At 38.0% G+C, this 17,964-nt stretch overlaps 1 protein-coding gene across 3 annotated transcripts in view; it reads right to left on the reverse strand.

Annotated features, from left to right (window-relative positions):
* Positions 1-17,964, reverse strand: part of KIAA1958 (KIAA1958 ortholog) — a 180,144-nt gene that overhangs the window by 85,669 nt on the left and 76,511 nt on the right. For 2 of the 3 annotated variants that reach the window (XM_037739197.1, XM_017530369.2), the window contains exon 2: positions 4,043-5,237. In XM_037739197.1, coding sequence (XP_037595125.1) covers positions 4,043-5,213 — 1,171 coding nt within the window. In that variant the 5' untranslated portion in view covers positions 5,214-5,237. Of the gene's footprint in view, positions 1-4,042; positions 5,238-5,347; positions 5,546-17,964 lie in introns of those variants that run through there. The other variant, XM_017530368.2, reaches the window with a different exon arrangement.

A 17,964-nucleotide genomic window follows, 5' to 3' on the forward strand; every position in this document is an offset into this window, starting at 1 on the left:
AAAAAAAAAAAAAAAAAAACAGAGCAAGAGGGAAATACAGAGAAATATGTCAGGAAAGGACTTCCTAAGCAAAATACCAAAGACAGAAAAGGAAAAGACTGATTGACAGATGTTGAAAGAATTGCCTTCATAAAAATTAAGAAAATTCAGACCTCAAAAAATGTCAGCAACAAAATTAAAAGCTAATGGTAAAGTGGGAAATGTATTTCCAATATACATGACAGATTATGAGTTACTATTTCTAATATATACAGAATACATGAATCTATTAGAAAAACACAAATACATATTTTTTTTCAAAAGAAAAATATATATACATACAAATCTGATAAGCAAAAATTGATTGCTTGTTACTATAGAACTTTTGGGAAAAGAGCTGATTAATAAAAGGGATACTTGCACAAAATCATAAAAGAAGCTATGTGTGAGTATACTGAAGAAATATAATATACACATAAAACCCTAACTCATGATGCAATAGAGATTTAAATGTCATTATGACAAATGCCCCAAATTTACATAAAACCTCAAAAATTAAATGGAATCCAAGCTACTAGTAGGTAGTCAATAATTCTAATAATAGATGCCTCTTTACTCATTGTTTACTAAGATTTGGATTGAACAGTATGGCAGAAGTGACATGAAAATTGATGATTTTATCTATACCTTGATTAACATTTTATAATTTTATGAGTTTAGTTCTGAACAGAAGTAAGGATGATTTTCCGCTAGGGAAATCAAATTTAAATGGCAATAGTAAAACCAAACAAAATGGAACAATTTCTCTTTGCTTCTGGCTAACACAATAGTCATGTGTCAAATTATTTATTTTAAAAGTATTATCTAAAGATATACAGTATTTCTGCAATGATCTGATACTTAGTACAGAACAACTATTTTAAAAGAGCCTGACTTAGTTTTCAGCTAGGTCTTTCAGAACCTTTCTTCTTTGTTTAGTACCAAGTATACTTTAAACTGTGTAAGGTCCACCTGTAACAAAGTCATTCACATACATTTAGATGTGCTGGATTCTAAATTTTTTTAAATGTATGTTTAGAAAGATTATCTACTATAAACAAACATGCAAACTCAAATAAAATTTTAGAGCATAGAACCTAATTAGGTACTAGAGTAAAAGGTAAATTTAATGTTAACTTTATATGCTTCACTCAAAAGAAAAATGTGAGTCTGACTTTTATTTGTCCCACTGTTGTTTCCAGTCCAAATAGTATTTCTCTAAAGCTAAAGACATCTTAGCAATATGATATCCTTCCTGAGAACAATGGATCAAAACATGAGGACTATCCTTAGAAAATCGTCATGACCAGTCTTCATACTGTTTTTCTTAAAGGTTCACCTCCCACCCAAACTAATGCTCCTCTGAGAGTAAAGCCAAATCACAATGTATGACTGTATATATTATGTACTCTCCTTGACCATGCCTGCTTTTTATAGCTATTGTAAGAAGTGCAGTTTCCATGAGGGAAGAAAAAAAACCTAAGAGAACGTAATATATGCAATAATAAATGGATTAAAATTATTTTTTTAAAACAGGCTGAATTTCTTTCCCAAAATAATTAAACACTAATATATTCATATATGGTTTAGTAAAGAGCCTCAGTGCCTCATTTACTATCCACGAGGCAGATACAGAAACATCTTGCTTTGCAGGGCTAAGTTAGCGTAAGGGTGTGCAACACAACTAATACTCTTCACCAAACTGGGTACACTGGACCACTTAGCAAAATACATTCTGAATTCTACCCTATTTAAGAAAAAAAAAAAAAAGGCAGGGGAGGTCAAACAAACAAAGTAGAATTAGGTTCACAACAATTTAAGTGAAAAGGTACTACTTACATCCTACATATACTGAGTCAGATTTCCTAGAACAAAGACTTTCACCAGCCTAATAAAGATAACATTTTGTCTCTTGATGAGATTAGCCAAGGACCATGTTGTCATTCAATGATCAAAGTATAATTCATTAAAATATTTTTTAAAAGAAAGAAAGAAAAAGACAACCCATGGGATAGGAGAAAATATTTGCAAATTATATACCTGATAAGGATCTCATATTCAGAATACATAAAGAACTCCAACAACTCACCAATAAGACAACAACCTAATTTTAAAATGGGCAAAAGATCTGAGTAGATGTTTCTCAAAAGAAAATATACAAATGGCCAAGAAGCACATGAAAGAAAGCTCAGTACCATGAGGCATTAGGGTAATACATATCAAAACCCCAGTAAGATACTACTTCACACACCCAATAGGATATTTATTTTTTAAAATATGAAAAATAACAAGTGTTTGTGACAATGTAGAGCAATAAGAACCTTTATAGATTACTAGTGAGGCTGTCCAGTGATGGAGCTGCTTGGGAAAACAGTTTGGCAGCTCCTCAAAAAGTTAAATATAAAGTTACCACAGGACCCAGCAATTCCACTCCCAGGTAGTTACCCAAGCCAAATAAATACACACACCCACACAAAAACCTGTTCACAAATATTCACAGCAGCATTATTCATAACAGCCAAAATATGAACACAACCCAAATGTCCATTAACTGATGAAAGAAAAAATAAAATATGACAGTCATACAGTATTGAAAGAAATGCTACAACATGGATTAACCTTGAAAACTTTGTTAAGTGTAAAGGGTGGTCACAAAAGGCCATGTAATATGTGATTCCACTTATATGAAACATATAGAATAGGAAAATCTATAGACAGAAAGTAGATTAGTGGTTGCCAGGAACTAGGGGGAGGGAAAAAGTGGCTGTTAATGCGTATGGGGTTTCTTTCTGTGATGATGAAAATATTCTGAAATTAGGTAATGGTGATGGTTGTACAACTCTGTGAATACACCAAAACCCACTGAACTGTACACTGTAAAAGAGTGAATTTTATGATATGTGAATAGTATCTCAATAAAACTATTATTTAAAAAAGAGAAAAATGAATAAACGGAAAAGTGTAATTTTCAATCAGGATGTAAATATTTTCAGTGAATATCTTCTTAATAACACCATGAATATGTCTTCAAAAAAATCAAAAGGAAGGTCTTCTTTGAGAATCTCAAAGTTGATACTAAAATGGGGAAAAAAGTTTGTTAAACAGCTTAATCCAAGGAAGTTTCAGGATAAAGGCACAGGTGCCTCAGGCTTCTAGGAAGCTTTTTCTAAAATACAAGATGTTTTTGAGAAGGACTGAAATAAACTAAAACACGCCGCAGATTTCTGCATGTTTCTTCATCCTTGTCCACATTTCTGTTCTAACCTACTAGATTTGAATCATGAAGCCAAAAGCATGAGACCCAAGCCCCCTTTATATACTAATGGCCCAGATTAAATAAATACTAAATCTCAGAATTAAAAAACATTAGAACATTACAATTACAGGTGCAGGGGCCTCAAACAATTATTTCGCTCCCCTCTCAATCCAGTCCAGTTAGGCTCACAAATTCCAGAAATGCAAGTTTTCTTATTCTTTTAAATTTTAAGGGAAAGGATAAAATACCTCTTTTAGAAATGTCTATTGCTTTTTTAAAAAAACTTATTTTAAACTACCACACCAACTAAAATGAACAGCAATGTCAAGCTGGCTCAGTCAAATAAATAATAATGGAAAAGCATCAGTCTATTGTCACCATATCCCTTCTTAACATCATCATAGCTTCGAACTGCAACTAAACACACTGCTACTGATGGAAAAGCACATTTTTAAAACTTTCAAAAATAACTTAACTACATACAAATTCAGCTGACAGGTATCAAACTTAAATCTAATGCTACAATATCAACAGAACAATCTTGCAGCTGTCCTCTCAGCCCTAAGGTACATCAACTGGATAGGGCCTTAATTCTTAAGAATTTCCTTTATAGTATCACCTGGATATAACACAGTCATTGTTTCTACCTTTCTATGACTAACAAAGGACTGACTTCTAGCAAACTGAGCCAATGGTTTTAGAAGTGCTGACGGCGCAGAATTCTGGTGTGTGTGGATGAGGGACTTGCTGTCGCCTCACATGCCATACCTGGTATGCACTGTGCTGTGGCCTCAGTGGTTATGGCTGGAGCCACTGGGGGCTGCTGCTGACTGGAGCTCACTTCTGGCTCTGTGTTAACTGAGGGAGAAAGGGCTACCTCACAGGAGGAGACCTGGCTGGGCAGATGGGACAGGAACTCTTCAGAAGCAACTTGCTCATCCTGTCCAGGCAGCTGCAGGGCAGACAAGGGGATACTGATCTGTTTGTTAGGATGGGATGTGCTCACAGGCATTTGCATGGCCACCTGTTGGTTGGCACCATGGCTACCAGGGGGTCCTCTGTTTGGCGAAGCCAGAGATACCCTAGCAGTCTTCTGGACAACTGGTCTGGAGATCACAGAGGGGGATGCAGACATACCGTGTGGGTCTAGCTCCGTGCTGATGGCAGATGTTACGTGGGGAATCAGTTTAGCAGACCCTACACAGGAGGGACCGGCATGAGTCTGAGGCTTGGGTTTTGCCATCTGTGTCAAGGACAGGGCTGGTCCATCTACCCCTCCTGTCAGTTCTGCATTTGCCACAATGTAATAATCTTCGGGGATCTCTTGTTTGATTTTCTTAATGATGACATCATTGCTGCATTCGTCAATCATCTGCGCCTGGGAGCTTGAATGGAGGGAAGATGGGACTATCCCAGGTCTTTTGCGAGCAATGCTTTGAGGCCTTTGGGTCTGGGGTTCAAAGTCACTATCCTCATCTGTAACAGAAGACTCACAAACCATGTCAAACAGGGTGTTCTCATCTTCATATTCTTCAACAGCTTCATCCAGTTCAGAGGGCTCACTACAATAGGAGAAGTCACAAGAGTCTCTGGTCCGGTTACAGTCTAGCTTTGCTTTCACTGGTCGCCCAGGGTACCTTTCAACAGGGCTAGTCTGTGTCTCAGAGGGCACCCCAATTATGCTGGGACTATCAGAGTTAAAACTTCTGTTATCCTGGAAACAGACCCTCTCTTGGGACCCAGCTCTGCAAGTAGCCGTTAGTGGCCAGTGATAAGCATGGCCAGCACTACAGCCCCACATTGCTGTCAGGTTCCCATGGGAACCTTCAGAGAGCAAGTGTTTCAGGTTTGGAATGAGGCTGCAAATAGTCCCATGGCTGTGGGCCCAGCTGACCAATTTGGACAGATTCTCAGATGAGGTATGAAGACAATCCTCCATGTTACAGGATCAGCAGTGTCTCTCCTAAAGGGAAATAATCAAAAGAAGAAGCCATTATTACCTGAGATACTCCTATGGCTCAATTACTTCAGTCTGTCCCAAATATGGTCATTTGGCATAAAAAAGAAATGCACCTCAAAACTGAATCTAGTCAATGTCACTGTAGATGAGGAGGGACTGGAAGAGAATACCAGGAAAGGTAAAAACAGCTCATGACTTATGGTTGTGGGATTTGGAGAAAAATTTTGTGAGTTTCCTTTATTGTTATAATAATTCCTGCCTAAGGAAAAAAAGAGAGAAAGAAAAAGAGAAACGAGCAATAAAAAGAGCTTTTCCATGGTGCATTTTATTTCCAAAGTCACTGACAAGAGAGGTTCAGATGGCCCCTCAATAATAACATTGTGTCTATTACTTGCATTAACTAAGAGCATGCAGCTCCAATGTCGCCCTTTGTCATCAGAAACTTCAATACTAGAAGCAGAGCCAACAAAGGAGGTTTGGATCCATCCTGGGATGTACATCAGAGAAAGGAAGCCCGTCCTGGCTGGGCACCAGAAGACAATGCAACTGGGAGTCCAAGGAGGGAATGAGGGACTCGATTTGAAAAGCGGGGAAGTCTTCAGCAGAGAAGGGACAGTAGACTGGGAGGAGACCTGCTGGATGGGGCAGTCTGTAGACCAAAGCAGCCAGCACAGGGAAGCAGGAGGCCCTGCTCTAACCACTCTCAGGAGCAGGCTTCCTGTCTCCTGGCTATCTACAAGTCCTGAAATACTGCCTGTCATTTATCATCAGAGATTACAAAGTAGGTCTGGTGTTTTCCACCATCTGAGGGTCTCTTAAAGCCAAGGATAACCAACTACCAAATAAAAGCAAATCATTCCATATTAGGCAGGAGACAAAAAGAAGTCTTTGTTAGTCACTGACGAGGCAGGACAACACGATGGGTAAGAAAGTGAAAGGGGACATGTGGAGTCTGCAAGGGGCTGGAAAGGTTAGTAAGGCTCTGCCAAGAGGGGGCTCCTGGGAGCACTGGGCAGGGAGGCACAGGAATCTTTATGTGTGGTTTAGTCGGCCCTGGCTATCTGCAGCTGTGGGTGACAAGACATGCCTTGCTGGTGCTCTGCACTCAGGCACCACAGTCTAACCACAATGACACCTGAGCCTCCATTCCCTGGCCTGACTCCATGGCTCCCGGTCAGGGAGGTTAGGTAAGTTCAAATCCTTTAACATACTATTAAGATCTCTGTTGATGTGGCCACAGCCACCTCTCAAGCCTCATTTCCTACGACCATGGCCTCTTCCCATACTTCTTGTGGTCCCCTCTTCTCTAAACTCCCTACTGGTGAGAGACTCATTCTTTCACTTGATATGCTGCCCTTCTCTTTCCTCACCTGGCCAGCCCCTTCAAAACTGAACCTGGGGCCACCTCCTACTGGCATCTTTCCAGACCCTCTTTCTGCTTAAGAGATTTATTTAGCTTCCTTTCACCCAAGCCTATATCCTCTCAAGAGATATGCCTTTGGTATACTATTATCATTGACTTGCCTGTCTGTCTCCCCGACTTGACTAAGGATTTCCTGAAGGCAGAAACTATGACTTAATTATTCACTCATCAGCGAGGACCTACTTGGGGATATGGAAATTCATAAGGCATGCTCCTGTTCTTGAGACATTAGAACCTATTGTTTAGTATGCAGTCATTGCCGAATAAATGAAGAGTGAATGAATGTTTATAAACTGCCAGCACCATCAATACTTACAAAGTGAATGTGTAAGACTCCCAAGTAGGAAACAGAAAATTTCCTCGGATCTCTTTTATTGTAACCATTCAAGGGATTAGAGGGTTTTCTCCCCTAGTGTAGCCAAAACCCAGCCGCCTTGTATATGCAGAAGAGTGACAGACAAGCAACCAGAGTTCATGAAGCAGCAAAGTGAACGGAAAGATCAGTGACTGGCGTGTGAGTCAGGAATGCCAAACCCCAAGCCTGGAACCGCGCTGCCTGTGGTTATCTCTAAGCCTAAAATGCCAGGACTACGTGATCTTACATTTCCTTCGTACTCCAGAAATTTAGACTTATTTCATTTATATTCCTTTCATATAACTTTGGTTAAAGTAGATATGCAAAAAAAAAAAAAAAAAAGACAAAGACTGGTTTATGTGTCTGTTTGTTCTGACTTTTATTTTTATTTTTTTTATGGAGACAGGGGTCTCCCTATGTTGCTCAAGCTGTTCTTAAACTGGGCTCAGGCAATTCTCCTTCTGTCTCAGCCTCCCAAAGCTCAGGGTTTACACGCATGAGCTACTGCACCCAGCCTGTTTTAAACTTAACATCACTAGTAATATTTAATTGGTGTGGCAGAGACTGCTATTTTGCCTACCCAGTGTCCATTCTCTTAGTCCTCACAGAGAGTCCCAATTTGTTGAGGCAGCAATGTGCTCATGAAAATACTTTCCCAACTTCCCCTGGAGCAAGGGCGGACCTATGACACAGGCATGGCCAAGGACATGTAAATGGAAGGGGTTTGGATCATAATCCTAAAAGACAAAATCCCAAATGCCATAGTCCCAAACGTTGAAATCTCGAAAGATCAAAATCCCTAACGTCTAAAATCCCAAAAATCACAATCATAGGGTAGCTACATCATGTTAGGTGGAACTATTACCTTGTTATTGTCTTTATTTGGAAATTAAATATGGTTTAAGGAGATGCATATGAGTGACAGACTGACATGGGGTGGATTTAAATTCAGGCATCAATTTGACTGGATTAAGACTTAGAAACCTAGTAAAGCGCCATTTGGGGGAATGTCTGTAAGGGTGTTTCCAGGAGAGATTAGTGTGTGAGTCTCAGTGGATTACATGAAGATCTTGCCTGAATGTTGACGGCACCATCCAATCAGCTGGGGCCCCAGAGAGAATAAATACAGGTGAATTGTTCTCTCTCCGAGAGCTAGCACAGGCTTCTCTTTCGCTGCCTTGGACATCAGAACTGGAGGCCTCCAGCCTTCAGACTCTGGGACTTATGCCAGCAGTTCCAAGGTCCTGGCCTTTCAGCCTCAGACTGAGAGTCACATCATCGCCTTCCCTGGTTCTGAGGCCTTTGGATTTGGATTGAACCACTACACCAGCAACCCAGGGTCTCCAGCTAGCAGACAGCCTGTTGTAAGACTTCTCAGCCCCATAATCACATGAGCCAATTCCCCTAATAAATCCCCTCTCACGTTTATATGCATATCCTATTACTTCTGTCTCTCTGGAGAATCTTGACTAATACAGATTTGGTACAGACAAAGCCAAGTGTCATTCCTTCTTACTGTATTCCTTACAACACAATAGAAGAGACTGAAATGTTCTCTTGCAAAAGAGCTGTGATAAGTTAATTATATAAGGTTACTAAATGGTGAAATATAAAACTTTAAAGGCTAATTATTACTGGTGCTGCCCAAGCAGAAAATCGCTTAATTGCAGCAGCTAAGCAATAGGCAGACTTTCACATGGATAGCATACACTTATAAAATTTGTAGACCACAACCACTTTCCAAACCCAAGTGCAGCAAGTGTTTCAAAGATCACAGAAGTGAAAACACAGGCAAAAAGTAAAAGAAATTTCCCCTGCCAAATTATTCAATTGTGTACGACTTCTGCCCCTTCACATACAGCACTATGCTTCCATTCAAAAAACACCCTTCAGCAGAGAATAAAAAGAATTCAATAAGCTCAGTGATCTTCTAAACCAAATACACTTGTTGATACTGAGGGTTCTTCAGTGTTTAAAAAAATAATAATAAATGGTGAACTATTCATGATTAGTGATTTGACTGTCAAAGAAGACAGATTTCTTATATTTACCACTAAATCTAATATAGAAGAACTAGCACATGCTTCGCTTTAGCTGATGAATTTCAAAATCATTCCCACTGTTTATCAACTACATATAATTCATGTCCCTGTTAGATGTGAAAATTCTAGAACTTATCCACTCAATTATGTATTAATGGCTAGAAAAAGTGAAGCACTTAATAAATGTTTACTTGGGCCAGGTGCAGTGGCTCACGCCTGTAATCCCAAACTTTGGGAGGCTGACGTGGGCAGATCACTTGAGGTCAGGAATTCAAGACCAGCCAGGCCAACATGGTGAAACTCCATCTCTACTAAAAACGGAAAAAAATTAGCCAGGTACAGAGGCACCTGCCTGTGATCCCAGCTCCTCGGGAGGCTGACACGGGAAAATCATTTGAACTCGGGTGGAGGTTGCAGTGAGCCAGATCATGCCATTGCACTCCAGCCTGGACAACAAGAACGAAACTCGTCTCAAAAAAAACCCCACATTTTTTTAAAAAGTGAAGTTCAAAGTGTTACCAATGAAGTTTGTATTTCCTATTCAGCCTAATGCATCTGGCAGGAAATTCAGAAGAGTGGACTGGCTACAACGATACAAACTTCAGTTAAAGGGGTCATTTGCCTACACTGGTATTCTTTTCAGCAGATGACATTCCAGAAGCTTTTAATGAATTAAAACCACATTGCCTGAAGAAGCCAGCAAAATAATGACTAGTTTAAAAATAATTATGTGCACAGTAGGATAAGAAGACATTTAATGTAATGGTGTTGCTGTTCCATCACTAGTACTGCTTCTGCCAAATTTGTGGTCTGTGTATGAGTACATGCAGAACGGATTTCCATCTACTCACAACTCAGAAGGATGGGGAAATTTAATAGGCAATGCTCATGTTGTATACCGAATCACAGAAGAATTCCAAAAAGAACAGTAACACATATAGAAGGAACAGGAACATATTCTCCATGGAAAGCCCTGTCCTAAAAGAAAAAAAGAAGCTATTCATCAACATAGAAGACTTCAAAATATAGTTAATGATCATGAAAGTCACCCAGCTCTTACAGACTACCTCCATGCAACTGCCATAATATATCCTTGCAACACACTTTTTTTTTTTTTTTTTTTTTTTTTTTTTTTTCTCTTAATTTTGCTCCCCTTTTTTTTTTTTTTTTTTTTTTTTTTTTTTTGGAGACAGGGTCTTGCTCTGTTGCCCAGGCTGGAGTGCAATGGTGAGATCACAGCTCACTGCAACCTCTGCTCCCCCGGGGTTTTGGTAACCCTCCTACCTCAGCCTCCCAAGTAGCTGGGACCACAGGTATGCACCACACCAGGCTACTTTTTGTATTAATTTTTTTTTTTTTTTGTAGAGATGGGGTTTTGCTATGTTGCCCAGGCTGCTCTTGAACTCCTGAGCTTAAGTGATCTACTTGAGCCTCCCAAAGTGCTGGGATTTCAGGCTTGAGCCACCACGCTGGGCCGAACACTATTTCTTTTATAATGTGCTATGCTATGTATTTCATCTTATCATTTACAAAACTGGAGGTATCAACATTATGAAGACTTACACAGTTCTAATTTACTTTACGTCCTTTTTGGAAATTTGACTCCAAAAAGGTGTATTACCACAATGTTGACTTTGTGTGTAAGCACCATGTGTATATATAAAAGCATTGAAACTTTCTTAATAAATGAAGAGATGTCCTTTTTGTACATCTACATTTGTGAAAAATAAACTTTCTCAAGATCTTAGCTCTTTGGGCATCTGCATATGCAGTGGTGACCCAGCATGGTTTTGATGAATCTCATCAAAAGACTTAGGTTGTCTGTCACAGTATATCAGATGACCTCACTTATAAGCTATTTCTTCATGACTATGGTTCATCTGCTCATAACTGTTATACCCATGCAACTGTCATTAATATACCTGAGTGTGTATTGGCAAAAATTTGTATAATATTGCCTATTTTATTTTATAAAGTGACCTATGAAGTGTTCTGCTTTTGTTTCTCAAATAAGTCCCTTTTTAAAAATGTAAAATAAATACCTTTTAAATTTTTTCCATAATTATATTTTGATCTTTCAGGATTGATTTTCAGGATTTTAGACTTTAGGGATTTTTATTCGGGATTACGGTGCTCACGGTTGTTTCTTTCTGGATTATGATCAGCTCCTAAATGGAAGTCATTGAGTGGGGTTCTGGGAAAGCCCTTAAAACACAGATTTGTCTGGTTTTTGCCTTTTCCCTTTAGTTCTTTCCTTTTCTTTCCAACGGGAAAAAGACAGGATGGCTGGAGCTACAGAGGCCTCCTAGGAGCATAAAGAAGAACTTAAGAATGGCAGATAACAAGAAAGAGCGTGGGTCCCTGATGACATCATTGAGCCACGACATCAGCTCTGAGCTGCCTGCTTCAGGACTCCTTATTATTCATAAAAGCCACTGTTGTTGGAGTTTTCTCTTATTTTTGGGTTTTTTTTGTTTGTTTGTTTCACTGTCTTATGGTGCTGGGGAATTGTTTGTTACATATAGCTGAAGTCAATTACTAATTAATACACACAAACTAATACATTCCTCCCTGGTTTTTGACACCTTAGAGTATAATCCTTTATTTACTCTGCACCATACTCCAGTACAATTGTTACTCAGACTAGACTCCACAAATAAATTCTTAGAAGGTCTGTAATTCTATGTCATAATGTTTTTAACATTTTTCATTTTGATAATAAAAAATAGTTAATAGGAGCACATTATTAATCATCTAAATAATCATATATCCACATAATGCCATGTAATTTCAAAACCCCTATGCCTCACATTAGGGCCCATAAGCACCTCAAGTGACATCACTCAGCTTCCAATTTGTTAGGCAACTTGTTCATACTGTATTCATCTCAGCACATATAAATGAAACACTTCTCTTTTGCACTAATAATTTTAAAACAAAAGGCATCCTGATTTGACATCATGAAAACAACATAATGTGATGGTGGAGTAATATATTACTTTTAAGTGTCATAGGGCAATGAGAAAACAAAAGGAATTGAAATAAATACTACGTGTTCATAGAAAATCATATACATTATGGCACAATACTTTTTTTTGAGGCAGGGTCTCGCTTTGCTGCCCAGGTTGAAATGCAGTTCACAGTATTCTTGAACTCCCCAGCTCAAGCAATTATCCTGCCTTAGCCTCCTGCGTAGGTGGGACTACAGGCATGCAATTTATGGCACAATATTTGAATGGAGATGTTAGAACAATTTAAATATTTAAATCTGTGGCAGAATTAAAGCACAAATTATATAGGCATATAGAATTCTAAAGAACCTATTAACCACGTAGAAGCTACTACACAAGAGTAAGATAGTACCTTTCCTGAAGGCCCCCATAGATATAATAATAAAATGCTAAAATGAAAAGAAAAAGTGGACAAAATTATAAATTTTATTAAAGGCTATACATTTTATTAATATTCACTAACCTTTAAGAATCAAGAGGTAGTAAACATTAAGTCGCTTTTATTACATTCTTAAATTTACTGCCAATCTCATGGAGAGGTTCTTAACCTCTGGGTACCATAAAATGAAAATATTTTTCCAAAATTACTATTAATATATTTCAACCTGACAACCATGTTAACTAGTAGTTCTGAGAGCATAATTAGCTGATATATTAAGGCAATTAAACATACTGAGTCAAAAGAATAGTTACCGCTATACTTCAATACATTCTAAGTTTCCTACAAATTGAAATCAACAATAAGACAATCAAGGTATTTTCAAACTTCTGAGAATAAAGTTTTTAAAATCTACAGATTCCCATCAGCAGTCTAATGATACCTCTATGCTGAAAAATGATGCTTCTACGTTTTCAAGAATTATAAAATAGCATTTTCTCATATCTGACATGGGCAATGACTGGATTAGATACTTTCAGAGTTATCAAGTGACACTTGATTAAAAACTGAAATTCAGGCCAGGTGCAGTGGCTCATGCCTGTACTTCCAGCCAAGGCAGGAGGATCGTTTGAGCCCAGGGGTTTGAGACCAGCCTGTAAAACCCCGTTTCTACAAAAACAAAAAACAAAAAAACCCTGAAATTCAAGGAGTTTTAGCTGGTGGAATTTAGGTTAAGTATAACACACTATGTTAGCAAAGCTATGAAGTTAACTTAAGCAAGCAGACATTCTGTGTATTAGCATTTATATTATGAAAGACAAAATCAGAAGGACATTAAATATCGAATCAGACTTTCTACCATTAAACCCAAAACTAATCATCAGGTGTCAGTAGAACAATAATACAACAATAATTACAAATAAAGCTAATATTTATTAGATAATTCTTATTTGCCAAGCACTGTTCTAGGATTTGTCACACCAAGAATTCTAATTATTATCAATAATTCTAGTTTAAGTTAAATTCTAGTTTGGCTAGTTAAATTATTATCCTCGTTTTATAAATATAAATAAGTTACTTGCACAAAGTAAATGGTAGAGCCAATATTGGAAAGTAAGTCTTACTCTAGGGCCCATGCTCTTTTATTTAAACTACACAGCCACTGGTATTACAATAGCAGAAAGATACTGTCTCAAGTCTGCTTCCCTATAAATTAATGTTGTTAATTTTAACTTAACCTGGTTTAACCAATTCAAGCTGAATTTGTAAGTACATTTTGTATTTATAGCTATGTCAGAACTATAAATTTTATGTTTACATATATTTAAGTAACATTATACTAAAAATTATTTAAGCCATTAGGCATAAAGAAAGCCCATGAAAATACCTTTTCTTTCAAAAGTTTGAGAAAAATTTCTTTACAGGAAAAAAAAAGTATGAAAGGATTACATCACTTTTCCAAAAGATGACAAAACCAATTAGTAGCAAAGTAACAGTGAATGCCTAGATTCCACCTGACTTCAGTTATGACAATCTACCCAACAATCCTTGTAGACTCTCTCTTTACAAGGTTCTGAACCTTTCAAAGAGTTTGTTGTTGCTGTGTTTTAATACCACTAGATCTCAACTGCTGATATAAGACAAAATTGACATAAGAAGAAACAGAAAACTTAAGTAACTATGTAACTACAAAAGAAATTGACTTAAAAAACCTCCAAAAAGAAAGCTCAGGTGGTTTCACTGGTCAACTCTACCAAACATTCAAGGAAGAAATAACACAAAATTATGCAATATTTTCAAAAATATGGAGGAAAGAGAAAGCACTTCCTTCAACTTGTTTGAGGATGCCAGCATAACATTAATACCAAAACCTGACAAAGCCAATACAATAAGACAATTATAGATCAATATTCTTCATCAGTACTAATGTAAAAATCCTTTACAAAATGTGAGCAAATGTAATTCAACATAGTAACAGTCTACAGGGAAAAAATCCACACAATCATTTTAATAGATGCAGGAAAAAGCATTTGACAAAATTATGTATCCATTTATAATGAAAACTCTTAGCAAACTAATAATAATGGTAGAGAATTTCCTCAAACCAATAAAGAGTATCTGTGAATAATCTATAGCTACTATCATACTTAATGTAAAAGACAACTATTTCCTTTTGATATTAGGAATAAGGCAAGAATGCCCACTTGTATCACTCTTATTCAACACTGTACTAGAGGTCCTTGCACTAAAATAATATAGTTGGGGGTGAGCGGAGGAGAAAAGGCAAAAAAATTGAAACAAAAGAATTAAACCTGATCCTATAATGTATGTAAATAACATGGCTGTTTATGCAGAAATCACCAAGAATTCACAAAGCAACTGCTACAACTCATAATTGAATTTAGCAAATAACAGAAGATTAATACTAAAAGCTCAATTATTTTCTACATATTAGAATAAAATATTTCAAGATTATATTTAAATAAATTCTACTTATAGTAGTCCCAAAATATATGTCAAGTAGTAATTCTTACAAAAGATGCCCCAGACTTCTATACTAAAAACAACAAAACAATGCTGAGAGAAATTAAACATGACCTAAATAAACAGAAAGATATATCCTATTAGTGGACTGGAAGATTCAACATCATTAGGTTTGCAGTTATTCCCAAATTTATCTATAGGTTTGATGCAATTCCAATCATGAAGGTCTTGCAAGTCATGTTAAAGGCTTTAGTCTTTATTAAAGAGATGAAGTATTATATGGTTATAAGCAAAAAAGTAACTTTAGAATAATTATTCTGATTATAGTTTGAAGAGGTCAAGAGTGAGGCAAGAATCTAGTTAAGAGGTTTGATGCAGTCATTCAAGTAAAATATAATAATAATCTGGCTTGGACAGTGGTGGACAGATGAAGAGAATAGATCTGAAAACCAAGTAAGAAGTAGAAGATGAAAGATTGGATATGTTAAGTGGAAAGAAGGAAGTTATAGATTCCAACTTGAATATTGAGAAAAGGTTTCACTTATGCCATCTTACTCTGAGGGGTCTTTAACACACCAAAAGGAGGGATCAAACAGACCACAGGATTTACAAGTCAGGATAAAGATACTGCCAGGCAAGGTGGCTCACACCTGTACCTGCAATCCTAGAACTTTGGGAGGTAGAGGCATGAAGATAACTTGCAGCCAAGAGTTGGAGACCAGCCTGGGCCACATGGTAAGACCCTCATCTCTAGAAAAAAATTAAAAATTTAAAAAATTAGCCAGACATGATGATGCATGCCTCCAGTCCTAGCTCTTGGGAGGCTGAGTGATAAGGATCACTTGAGCCTAGGAGTTCAAGTTTACAGGAAGCTATGATTGTACAACTGCACTCCAGCCTGGGCAACAAAGTGAGACCCTATCTCTAAAAAAAACTTAAAAACTAAAAATATATACATATATATAAAAGAAATTATGCTATAAATATTAAACATCTATGAGCATTTTTGCACCATCTTATCATAGATAATAAAAATTCGATATACAAAAACACACTGACAAAAGGCCCTGGGAACGCTCAGTTTGAAGAGTTTAAGTTCACGTAGGGATTATACTTCTTGACTTTCTCAGTAAGCTTATCCTCATGGGCGCTTAATCATAGGATGTTTGATACTTCAGTCAAATCTGCTCAGAGGTTGAGAGATGTGCTACTGAGCCAACTGATGGCTAACTTTCCTGTATTTCAGAAGTTATTATTTTGTCCTATGTTTAATATGTCTTTCATCATTTATAAAGAAAGTTGAGATGAGGCTGGGTGCTATGGCTCACACCTGTATTCCCAATACTTTGGGAGGCTAAGGTGGGAGGATCACTTGAGCCCAGGAGTTCAAGACCAGCCTGGGCAACATAGTGAAACCTTGTCTCCAGAAAACAAACAAACAAACAAACAAACAAACAAAAAAAACACAACACACACACAACTATTTCATTCCCTTTCATCTTATCTTATACACACACACATAAAATTATATATATATACACACACATACGTGTGTGTGTGTGTGTGTGTGTGTGTGTGTGTGTGTGTGTGTGTAGATAGAGTTAAGATGAAAGGGAATTAAATGTTTGAGCTTAAACTGTGACTTAAAACACATTCATAAAGGCTAGGTGGGGCCGGGCGCGGTGGCTCACGCCTGTAATCCCAGCACTTTGGGAGGCCGAGGCGGGTGGATCACGAGGTCAAGAGATCGAGACCATCCTGGTCACCATGGTGAAACCCCGTCTCTACTAAAAATACAAAAAATTAGCTGGGCATGGTGGCACGTGCCTGTAATCCCAGCTACTCAGGAGGCTGAGGCAGGAGAATTGCCTGAACCCAGGAGACGGAGGTTACGGTGAGCCGAGATCGCGCCATTGCACTCCAGCCTAGGTAACAAGAGCGAAACTCCGTCTCAAAAAAAAAAAGAAAAATGAATACAGAAGGAAGTCAGACCATTCGGTACAAAGCAGAGAATCAGCAACATTCTCCACCAACCTATGTAGATAAAAGCTTCTGGGTCTCTTAAAAGGGCCTCACTGTAAGAAGTTGCAAACATTCTGAATAGGTAAGGATCACACTAGGCTTTCTAGAATCTCAACTGCCTTCCCCTAAACTCAGACTGATGTGCATAAAACTTAAGAAATTCTGCCCACAGACTATTCTGGGTGTGTGTGAGCTACCCCCTCATGTGAGCTGGCACAGTGCAGGGGTGAAGAGCCTGAAGTCCACTGCCAGATGGCCTGGGTTTAAATCCTAGCTCTGGCCACTTGTTAGCTACGTGACCTTGGGCAAGTTATTTTACCTGTCACTTAGTCTCCTTATCTGTGAAATGACAATAATACTGACCTCATAGTGTTGTTATGAGCATTAAATGAACTTATATCTATAAAATGTGAAAAAAAAATCACTTGGTAATTGTTCACCTGAAATTAGGGGCTTTCTCCCCATTTTGGTGGTCTACCATGTAACTACAGAGAATAATACACAATACAGCACAATACACTCATAAAAGAGTGAGGCCTAGACAGAGAACATATACAATACAGCACGGTGTACTAGGCACAAATGAGGTTTTCATTTAACATTCTGATTTCTTAGACTAAAGTCACTCCTAAATTTAAAGCAGCATTATAAAACAAGGCTCATTTACCCAGACATCTCCGTCTCTGGGAGCCATGCAAATAGGCCCTTAGACCAGCTATATGATCTATTCTGCAGCTCTTTAAACCATCAATCCCAGAGTTTATTTATTTTTGAGGCAGAGTCTCATTCTGTCACCCAGGCTGGAGTGCAATGGCACAATCTCAACTCACTGCAACCTCCGCCTCCTGGGTTCAAGCAATTCTCCTGCCTCAGACTCCTGAGTAACGGGGATTACAGGTGCCCACCACCATGACTGGCTAATTTTTGTATTTTTAGTTGAGATGGGGTTCCACCATGTTGGCCAGGCTGATCTCAAACTCCTGATCTCAGGTGATCTGCCCGCCTTGGCCTCCT

Source organism: Cebus imitator, unplaced genomic scaffold (genome assembly GCF_001604975.1).
Source record: "Cebus imitator isolate Cc_AM_T3 unplaced genomic scaffold, Cebus_imitator-1.0 Scaffold64, whole genome shotgun sequence".
Lineage (NCBI taxonomy): Eukaryota > Metazoa > Chordata > Mammalia > Primates > Cebidae > Cebus > Cebus imitator.